General features: G+C 37.3%; 1 protein-coding gene across 1 annotated transcript; it reads left to right on the top strand.

The window, feature by feature from the left end:
- On the top strand, positions 9,718-11,332 carry LOC104747330 (ammonium transporter 1 member 2-like). The gene has a single exon (XM_010468952.1). The coding sequence runs from the start codon at positions 9,753-9,755 to the stop codon at positions 11,268-11,270; it is 1,518 nt and encodes a 505-aa protein (XP_010467254.1). The 5' UTR covers positions 9,718-9,752; the 3' UTR covers positions 11,271-11,332.

Consider the following 11,955-nt stretch of genomic DNA (forward strand, 5'->3'; position numbering starts at 1 on the left):
AAAACCAATGAGCAACGAGTTAGGGCAGCCAACAAGGGCAGGAAGAAAGTTACTTTTGAAGTAGGAGAATGGGTGTGGCTACACATAAGACCATAAAGATTTCCCAATCAGAGGAGCTCTAAACTTTCACCCCGTGGAGATGGACCATTCAAAATTTTGGAGAAGATTAATGACAAAGCCTACAAGTTGGATCTTCCAGGTGAGTTCAAAGTGTCAACTACATTTAATGTCACTGATTTGGCTCATTTTGATGCAGGAGAAAACGTTTCGAGGTCGAAACCTCATGAAGAGGGAGGGAGTGATAAGGACATCGAACCACCAAGCCATATTATCCAAGCTCCATATGTGCCAAGCGGACAAATGACTAGGACCAGGAGCAAAAGCATAGACAAGAAGTTCAACATCTTTCTGGAGCAGCTGGAACATGAAGGACTGATCCCCCTTGATCAGTTTGAAGCCATTCGCCTAACCCCATCGGAGAGCTCCCAACTAAAGGCCGTCTTCAACGAAATACCTCCGACGAGTCAGGACGAGCCAGGAGATGAGCCATATATCAAATTAAAGCGTTCTGAGTCTAGTTTACAGAGAACCAACGCGCGTCGAGAGAACTGCTATAAATATCCTGATATGGACCGAACAGTAAAGACATGTCCAGTGGACTCTCTAATAAGCAATAAGGTTAAATGGGCTTTATTCACCCCCAAACTTGGAGCCCACTTAAGCACGTGTTATTTGGAACTAGAAGATATCTAGAAGGCTCTCTCACTCGTCCAAAATATCCTGAGATCGAAGAAGAATCATGTCATGAAGTCAAGATATCAAATTTGCCTTAACCGGCACCCTTGATATTCTCCTTTGTACCCAACGTCTCTTTTCTTTATTTTTCTGATTTTGTTCTGGTTTTCCTTGTTTTTTCTTTGCAGGATTTATGTGTTTTTCCTTAGAATAAGTTATGAACCTGGCTATATAATGCCTTGAGTTGTAGTTTTATTTTTTTCACCTTTTGATTAATAAAATTGCTTGTTTCTGTTTCACAAAAAAAACCATTGCTCTCTAATTCGTGAGTGGGTCCGAATTCTTGAGTGTTCTAAGAAGTATCAGTAGACTTTCACATCTATTGTGGTTATTATCAATCCACTATTCATCTCCACCTTATCTGGGTTAGTTAGAGAGGTCCTTAGACCAGGTAACGACTCATCCTTGTTTTGGTTCAAGATCATTTTGTAGCCAAAGCTCATATCACTAAGGGGAGGTGTTGAATCTGAGCAAGGGCATAGAGAGGAACTACAAGCCTTGAATGAGAAGCTTGAAAAGCTAGATTAGCTCTTTCTACACAAAAGAGGTGATTCCCAGCAAAAGAAGGTACATGTTGTTTGTGAAGATGAGCAGTCTATGGTCCCAGTTTATCCTCGACAACAACCCCAACAACCTCCTTTTCTAAATCAAGAGATGAAGAGTATGCTTCAGCAACTCCTACATGGCCAAACTAATGGAGATATTGAAAAAAGTAAGAAGATCATAGAGAGGAAAAACAAGATGGACTCCACATATGGTGCCCTTAATATCAAGATTGAAGATTTAACTTGCAGACTGCTTCACCTAGAGAGCAAGAGTGGATCTTCTTCTTCTAGCCAACTCCACGGGACTGAAATTAACAATCTAAAGGAGTTTTCCACTGCCCAAGCTATCTCTCTCAAAGAACTACCTTCAAAGCTCTCTGAGAACAGTGACAACCAAGATGGGGAGGATTTTCTTCAACCAAAGGTGCATAATGAGAAGAGAACTGCGTTTGAGACACCACTCGACCATACACTCGACCATACACTCGACCATACACTCGACCATGCACACGGTCGAGTGCCTGGTCGATTCATTGCTCAAGAATCTAGCAAGCCAGAGTTCATTCCTCCTCCCTATCAGGCACCTTTGCCATATCCAGGATGGTTTAAAGAGCAAATGCTAAAAAAGTACAAGGCTTCTATTGATAAGAAAGCATTGATGGTCTTGAGTCATGAACTTTTGTTACAAGATGTTGAAATGAATGAGAAGCCACAAGTTAAAGAGCTTGAGCAGAAGAAGCCAACTATTGATGGGCATACCTTTAGGATTGAAGAGAAAGGTCATGAAACTGAGTCTGGAATCTTTGAGGGTGTAAATGGGGTAGAAACAGAGATTTTAGGTCACTCGGCCTTCCACTCGACCTACCACTCGACCGAGCACCTTAAGTCACTCGACCGAGTGGTACCAAGTCACCCAAAATGCCCAGACTTCATCCCCAAGCTTCACCAACAACAAGAGCCAAGAAACCCCTTCTCTGATGGTTTGTCTGAGCTTCAAACTATCAACATTCTACATGATTCAGTGAGGGAATTAACAACTAAGGATGAGGAGATAAGTGGGCAAATCAAGAAACTTCATGGTAAAGTTAGAAGTTCTTCTCCAAAGAAAGCAAGGCAAGGTCTGAGTATTATCAGCAGACACAGCTCTTTTAGCATTGACCCAAGAATATNAGCCACAAGTTAAAGAGCTTGAGCAGAAGAAGCCAACTATTGATGGGCATACCTTTAGGATTGAAGAGAAAGGTCATGAAACTGAGTCTGGAATCTTTGAGGGTGTAAATGGGGTAGAAACAGAGATTTTAGGTCACTCGGCCTTCCACTCGACCTACCACTCGACCGAGCACCTTAAGTCACTCGACCGAGTGGTACCAAGTCACCCAAAATGCCCAGACTTCATCCCCAAGCTTCACCAACAACAAGAGCCAAGAAACCCCTTCTCTGATGGTTTGTCTGAGCTTCAAACTATCAACATTCTACATGATTCAGTGAGGGAATTAACAACTAAGGATGAGGAGATAAGTGGGCAAATCAAGAAGCTTCATGGTAAAGTTAGAAGTTCTTCTCCAAAGAAAGCAAGGCAAGGTCTGAGTATTATCAGCAGACACAGCTCTTTTAGCATTGACCCAGGAATAAGAGGAGCACTACAATCTTTGGGAACAAAGGGGACTTCATCACCTCTCTATGACCCTTCCAAAGCATAAGAAGTATGCAAAGTCAAACTTAGAGACTTTAAACAAGCTCACTTGGGAGGAAGTTATCCTTTGTACATATTGGTTTAAGTTTCTTGTTATTTTGATCTTCTTTTCTTTAGTGTTATGGATGGGCAGGTAGCATGAAGGTCCTTTAGACACTTGGTGATATCCCAACAAATGAATCCCACCCTCAGCCCATTCCAAGTAATACTCCAACTCTATCTTTGTGTACACCATTGCATTTCTTGTTTTGAGTTGTTTCTTGATTCTTGAATCCTTTTCCAAATTTTTCTTACACAAGAGACTGTGTAATTTAAGTTTGGGGGAGGGATTGAGATGACATTTGACATTGTTTTCTATTTTCTTATTTCAAATTTTTGGCATAAACATCTTAGTATTTGCATTGCATCTATGGCATAGAAAACCCAAAAAATTTGAAAAATTTTCACAAAAAATCTTTAAAAACAGAGTATTCATGTAGTTTGCATTGCATATTAGGATCTTGTTAGCATGTTTCATGTAGGATTGCTTCATATTTGCATTAGGGATCAATTATGAGTTTAGCCTTGTTAACACTTTTTGAATTCACTAAAATAGGACAAATGCCCAAGTTAATAGTACTTTGATGCTAGTTGAGTGGCTAGAAACATAAGATTGAAGGAAGTCTAGAATTCCTATATTGCATTCTGTCTAAACTGAAGCATGTTGTGATTTGAGTCATTTCCTATTTATAAGAACCTAATATTGGATTTTAAATATCAGTTTGTGGAATGTTTTAAACTCATGGATACTTTATACATATTTGAATCATCTTTCCCATTTTTACCACTCCTGTTGACCCAAGTAGCTGATTTCATCATTGAATCAGTTTTTCCCCACCAAGTAGCTGATTTCATCATTGAATCAGTTTTTCCCCACCAATAACCAACCTTTCTTTCAAGCCATGTTTATTCTTTTGTGTGTGAGGCCTACTTTGGGATTGAGCTTGGTAAAAAGTGTTAGGTTTGAACTGACAAGAATAAAACCTTGTGTAGTTCTAGTTTGCATTTTTCAAACTAGATAGGACTAGGAGGTTTAAATTCTGGGTTTGGGACTTGGTGTGTTCATGATGTTCATATATTTTACCCTATTTTCCCTTAGTTTATTCACATCTTTTGCATCTTTTGCTATCCATTTTGACCATTATTGCATAGTTTTAGGACTAATCATGCATTAGAGTATAGTTGCATTGCATTTGCATCTTTTCATGCATAAACAGGTGGATTTTGGAGCTTAAGGAGCATGGAAGCAATGCTGAGGAGAAGTGAAGCAAAAAAGAGGAGAAAGCAAGACAGTTAAGGCTGAAGAAACAAAGTCCAGAGTCCCACTCGACCAGACACTCGACCGTGTGCAGAGAGGGACTCGATCGAGTGGAAGATGCACAAGAGAAGCCAGCTCGACCGGTCACTCGACTGAGCACCAGGTCGAGTTGGCCAAGCCGCCTAGCTATTTTGTCTTTTAGCATTTTTAGGGCTTCCACTACTTTTTCTATATAAGGGCTTGTACCAGCAGCCACCCAAGGAGTCCAGCTTTTTAGATAGTCAAAAAGCTAGTTTTTACCCTTTAGGGAATTATTCCTTTTGCACTTTTATTTTTATTTGATCTTGTACTTCTTTTGAGGGAGAAAACACTAGATTCTTCAATATTGTTGGTTCCATAACTTTCAAAATATTGAGAATTCGAGTTTGATTCTTTCTCCAATATTGTAGATCTTTGCTTTATCTTTCATTTGGTGCAAGTTTCAGTATTTTCTGGGTTTATGACTTTGATGTTAATCATGTGTTCTTGTGAGTAGTTGCTTAGGATCTTGAGGATGGGTTAGGCTGGGCTGTGTTTGAGGTTTGTTTTATTTGGTCAAGCTTGATTGTGGTAGAATCTCTTCTAGGCTAGATGTTCTTAATGCTGATCCTATAACTGAGAGGGTAGGGTTTGATTTCAAGCATCTTAGCATCACACCAATGTTTAAGAAGCATAGATAAGGCTAGATCTAGTGCTTACCATTAGGCTTGCTAAGAGATTAGAGGTCTTGTTTGGTATGAGATATATTGCTTAATGCCTGCTTGTGTAAATTCTTTACTTTGTGAGAACAAATCTAGAGATGCATGAGTTTGATTATTTCTTGCCATGAGAGTGGATGAAACATGTCTTAGAATTATATTTCTAGAGATTAGCTCAAGTTGTTTAATATTTGTTGACCAAGTGTGATGACCTCAATCATTAGTCCAGCCCATGAATCCCTCCTCAAGGCCTTCCTTGTTTATTGATTTTTAAGTTTTAATCCTGCTGTTTGATCGTTGTTTGATTCGCTTGTGTATTGCTCTGTTTTTCTTGTGTTGCTCTGTTTCACGGATTTGTCCAGCTCGACCCTGCACTCGATCTACACTCGATCGAGTGCTTGCATGAAATCATCCCCAGAACTTTGGTTTATGATTTCTAGTTGTCCTGTCTTATCTCTTGCTCATTCTAGTTGCATTTTTGTTGCATTTACTTAGTGTCATGTTCATTACTTACCTTGCATTAGTTCTTTAGCATAGTTTTTATTTCTGTTCTAGCTTCATATTAGTCATAATCATTCTGTTCCATTTACATTAAGCATCTAGTTCTAGTAGTTTTTACTTTCTGCACTTTACATTTCATAATAGGATTGTTAGTGACAAACATCCTTTGCATACTTGGCTTAACTTAGGCTCATATACACATCTTGATTGTTCACAAACTCTCAGATTGGATTGACACCTCCTGTACTACAATTGCATAAGCGGAATTGAAACATCCTGCCATCCATTCATTCATATCTCACCATTCCATACATTCATCATATCACCACCCATACAAAATATGTGTTTCAGTTCAAAAAGAAAAGATAAGAGTGAAAAGAGAAAGAAAAGGGTAAAGTCCTTAAGAGGGAAATGTTTTAAAGAAAATTCAAAACTCTAAGTAAAAGAATGGGAGTATTAAAAGTTCTAAGTAAGGTTCTGGTCAAAGAAAAGAAAGAAAGAAAAGAAGAGACTAGTGAAAAGCTTTATGACTTGGGAAACAAGTAAGAGTAAGAACCTTAGAAAATAAGAAAGAAACTCTATTCCACTAAGAGAAATCAAGTAAGAAATCCCTCCTAGGACAGAAAAACAAAGAGAAAAAGGGTAAAAGAGAAAAGATGAAGTTAAAGGGTAGAAATAGGACATCATGGGTATAAAATGATTAGGAACAAACACTTTGGGTACCTTTGGGTAGACAAGGTTCTGTTCTTGTATGTGTCTAAGTGATCTTACCTTTAGCCTTCTTCTAAAGCTCAATCCACTTTTTGTGAGAGAACCCTTGTTATTGATAAGCCCCACTCAAAAGAGAGACCGATGTTGTCTCTAGCCCGTTATTACCAAGCCAAATTAGTTTAAGTATTGCATAATCTGATTCATGTTCTTGTTTAATGAATGTTAAAGGAAATGGTTGATTTGAATGTATATGGAAGTCTAAGGCTTGAATCAGTTAAGGTTGTGAAAGGCTTGTCTAAATTTTTTAAGTACAGCTCATTCAACTTTCATCATAGTACTAGTAACTTGGACATTGATTTTAGCTAGTTTATTAACATGTTTAAGGTTATGAGATCCCACCTTCAAACCTCTCTTCCTTCTTATGTCTTGTATGTTTGCTTGAGGGCAAGCAAAGACTAATTTTGGGGGAGTTGATGTACATATCTTTTCCCATGTTTAAGCATAGTTTATCCTTCTCTTTTGAATTGTTTAGTAGTAATTCCTTAGGATTTATATCCATTTCTGTCCAAATTTGCACTTAGAATATTTAGAAGCATGCATTGAATGCATTTATGCATTTGGGGTATTATTAGGTGTTATGGAGCTTTAAAAAGCTAAAGAAGGACTTGGGGCTATTTATGGAGCTAAACAAGAGGACAAGAATCATCAAGATCGTAAAAGGAAGCACTCCACCATGCACTCGACCAGACATAAGGTCGAGCACTCTGTCGAATTCATAAAGAGCTCCTCAAAGATTGATTCTAATCAAGACGTTCCGTTGATATTCAGCTTCAGCATCCTTCATGAAAGTCGTAGAAAATCGAGCTACCTTTCCAATGCCGGTGGTCGGAGGTCAATCCAATGTGTATTGCAAGAGTTATACTTGTTTTACTGAAGAGATATCACCACACCCGAAGTCACTCGACCGTGTGCTGAGAGGGACTCGACCGTTGGAAGAAGTAGAAGAAGAGGTCACTCGACCATGCACTCAACCGAGCACATGGTCAAGTTGACCGAGCCGCCTTTCTATTTTGTCTTCTAGCCATTTTAGGGCTTCCTTTCCTTCCTATATATACTTAATGTACCTTATGGCCGCCCACAAGTCAGAGAGAGTCAGAAATAATATCTTGTAGCCAGCAAAACCTAATTTTTACCCTTTTGGGGATTTTTAGCTTTTTGTTTTCATCATCAGCCACTTTTTATCACTTTTTCTCTAAATTTTTCATACTTGTTGGTTCCATAACTTTCTGACTATTAAGAATCTGAGTTTGATTTCTTCTTCAATATTGTAGATCTTTGTCTTATCTTTCTAATCATGCAGGTTTCATTAATTTCTGGGTTTATGATTTTGGTCATCATGTTTTGTGATTCTTAGTAGTTTGCTTAGATCTTAAGGATGGGTTAGGCTGGATAATGGTTGTGGTTGTTTAGATTGGTCAAGCTTGTTTGTTATAGATCTCTTCTTCAATAAGGTGTTTCAAAAACACGGCCGCGGAGGCCGCCTATGTGCCGGTTAATCGCTCGGCGGCATAGGTCCGCCGCGATTTGGGTCAAACCGGAGTAAAAATTGGAAAAACAAAAAAAAAAACTAAGAAATTTTGTGTTTTTTGACCTAAAATAATATGCTATAGCTTAGATCTATCTTTGTTTATCAAAACCAGGTGAAATCGGAAGTAATATCAGCGAAAAACAAGTTAAGAATGACCGGCGGCCACAGATTAGGGTTATAGAGACGCGAGGTGGTAGGTAGAAGACGGTTCTGAAATTACCATTTTGTCCTTCATTAACTAAATTATCAAAAAACACAAAAAAAAAGTCTCTCAGGGCGTCAAACTCGGGAGAGATTCGCTTCGCATGACCATGCCATCCACTGGACTACGTTTGAACTTCGAGAATTAGTTACAGTTTTATATATTATAGATATTTGCAGACAAAAACCCTAAAACTAATCCTCGATTAATTTCCGATTTAAATCCGATTTTTTAATTAATCGATAGGCCTTCCCTCATCGCCCGACCCGACTAATGTCTAGCGATTTTCAAAACAGAGCAAAAGACATGTCCAATTTATCATTTCCGCACAAAGTACGAGTACCAAACAAATAAAAAAATGGGAAATGAGGTCATTTGTGTATAAGAAACAAAAGTCGTGCTGATATATTACTTATGAGGAGACGTCATGCATACTTTTCACCAAAAACATAAACAAAATATGTTTAGGGGTTACAATAATGTGAATCATCTCTTAAACCTGGCATTGAAAATGTCAAATTGTTTAGTTTATCATATGTTACTCTGGGTTGTGTAATTTGACTTGTTCATTTTGATATAGTGTTTAAAAAACAAATAGACTTGTTCCCTTGTATTCAAATAATAATTTGACGTGTTCCTTAGTACAACGGTCGTACTGATTTTTTATTATATATACCACTTTTATAGTACTATTTAAAAAAAAATACAGCTAATTGTTTTTTTGAAAAAGAGTATTTATAATATGTTTGATAAAAATTTACATAATCATAAAAAACATTAAAACATTTTTCACAAATTGAAACATTTGTAGAAAAAGAAGTTATAAGGATGGTTTATAAATTTTATAAGTCAGTATTTCCTTTCATTTTAGAAATGTAAATATTTATATCCATCAAATTGACAGAGTGTTAGAGTCTCCAAAAAATATTAATATTTGTGAGATTAAAGTGAGATTCCGTCTAAAAAATAAAATTTCGACGAGTGATGCCTCCATGATAGTTACTTAGTGATATTGGTAACATTTGGATTACGAATACTAAATTGGTGAAGTCTCTTTTACTTGTGCCGATGAATGTTGAGATTGACTATAATATTTTTCCATAAAACAAATCGATTAACCAATTCAATTGAGTATGTGAGAAGGCATTGTTCCTGTCTGTCACATATTTTTTTTTTTTTTTCAACCTTACATTAAAATAAATTAAAAAGTGACTGCAAGATTAGTTGCCCAATCTGGAGGAAAAGAATTTACAAAAGAAGATTCAAAAGCTAAAGATCTAGAAGAGCGAGCAAGACAGTCCGCCCGGGCGTTTGACGTTCGTGGAATCTCTGTCACATACCTTTATAGCAACGATATTGGAGCTAAGAAAACTAAACAAACATAAAAAAAACAATTATATTTTTTCTCTTCTTTTTCCATGGGACGACGTAATTTTTTCTTTTCTTCTCTTGCTAGAACAATTCACTTATTGAAATAATCACGGGTAAGTGATTTCGGTTAATTGACTTCATCGGTTAATACTATTCTCCAAACCTTCCAAAACATTTTTATATGTTTATCATATTTTAGATTGCAAGTGCTTGTTCAACAAATAATATATATAGGTTTACTTTATTCTCTTCCACCAAAAGAGCAAACATTCACAAACTCATTTTACCAAGTAGTAAATTAGCTATTCGATCATGAGCACATCAACCAACATCTGCTCTGTCTCCAACCTTACTGCCTTCCTCACCGCCTCCTTTAACCTCAACTCTTCTTCACGTGCAGCATCCTTTCTTTGCTCTCACATTTCAACTATTTCACACAGATTTTCAGACACGACGTCCGCTATTGATACCACATACCTTCTATTCTCTACGTACATCGTGTTTACCATGCTGATAGGCTTTGCCATGCTTGGCGCGGGTTCTGTACGCGCTAAAAACTCCAAGAATATCATGCTATGCAGTATCCTCGATGCTGCTTCAGGTGCCATCAGTTACTACCTCTTTGGATTTACCTTAGCCTTCGGCAAGCCTTCCAACAGTTTTATTGGTGGACACCACGAATTCCTTGCCTTAAATACATTCCCTGAGAACTCTGGCTATGACTTCAGCTTCTTCTTATTTCAGTGGACTTATGCAATCACCGCTTCGGGAATCACAAGTGGCTCGATGGCTGAGCGCACTCAATTCAATGGTTACCTTATATATTCTTTCTTTCTAACCGGTTTTGTCTATCCGGTAATATCACATTGGTTTTGGTCAAATGATGGTTGGGCTAGTCCAACGCAGACCAACAATAAACTTTTTTTAGGCTCTGGTGCCATTGATTTTGCTGGTTCCGGTGTGGTTCACATGGCTGGTGGGATAACTGGTTTATGGGGATCCTTAATTTTAGGTCCAAGAATCGGCCGGTTTAATCAACGAGAAAACAGATCCTCGGAAATCCGTGGTCACAATGTACCGCTTGTTGTGCTTGGTACTTTGATGTTGTGGTTGGGATGGTACGGGTTCAATGCTGGTTATTTCTTAAACATTTTAAAAATTTACAACAGATCTCGTCCTTATTATGGTCAATGGAGCGCCATTGGGCGGACCACAGTCACAACAACTCTATCCGGCTGCACTGCAGCGTTAACCACTATGTTCACTAGGCGACTACTAGTAGGACATTGGAATGTGGCACATGTGTGCACTGGTTTACTAAGCGGCCTTGTGGCTATATCATCCGGATGCGCGGTTGTAGAGCCATGGGCCGCCGTTATATGTGGTGTTGTGGCATCATGGATTTTAATTAGTCTTGACTTGCTTGCCAATAAATTTCATTTTGACGACCCGCTTCAGGCTTCTCAAGTGCACGGTGGTTGTGGGACGTGGGGGTTACCATTCACAGGAATATTTGCTAGAAAACAATACATAATCGAAGTATATGGTGGCGAAAATGGAAGGCCATACGGGTTGTTGATGGGTGGGGGTGTGAAACTACTTGGTGCACAAATTATTCAGATAATTGCGATCTTTGGCTGGGTAACGATAACAATGGGATCTTTGTTTTTTATGTTACATAAGATTAATCTACTAAGGGTGTCGGCTGACGAAGAGAAGGTTGGACTTGATATGACATTTCATGGTGGGTTTGCGTATGGGGCTCATCTAGAGGATGCAGACTGGGTAAAGCCTTGGAACCAAGGAGCTGAGACTGACTCAAGAACATGAGTATTTTACATGCTGGCCATCTCTATTTGATTTATTGATATCAAATAGATATATTTGTTTGTTGTTATGTCCATTTCTTCTTCGTTTTTGTTTGTTATTTGGAAATCATTTATTTGTTTTTGTCGAATATATATCTTTATATTATATAGTACTAGAATTTGAACCCGCGCACGCGCGGAATGTTTATTTACAATATTTTTTATCAATACAAATTTTTGAGCTCAAATATATTTATTGAAAATTTTGAGTATAAATCTATATAAACACTAAACTTATTTTATTAAGTAACATACAACATATATATTATTGAAGATAATGTTTATTTGTTATATTTATTTGTGAGGGATTTTAGTTTAAATTTTTTAGGAATAAAAATCACTGAATATAATATAATTAATCATTTGAAGTTTAAAAGATAAATCCAAATAAAAGTCATACTTATTTTACTAATCTATATAATATATATATATATATATAGTTTAGTGTCGCAATAATGTTTTTCTTGTAAATCAATAATATATAACGTAGTAACAAAAAATGATTTAAAGAATCGCCCTTGAAGAGTACATTCCATATTTATATCAAATAAAAACATCATTTTAAAATTTCTAACACCGAAGGTCGATCATTGACATAATTATAGAAATTATTTAAATATACGATATCCCATATTAAATGCAAATAT

Source organism: Camelina sativa, chromosome 15 (genome assembly GCF_000633955.1).
Source record: "Camelina sativa cultivar DH55 chromosome 15, Cs, whole genome shotgun sequence".
Classification (NCBI taxonomy): domain Eukaryota; kingdom Viridiplantae; phylum Streptophyta; class Magnoliopsida; order Brassicales; family Brassicaceae; genus Camelina; species Camelina sativa.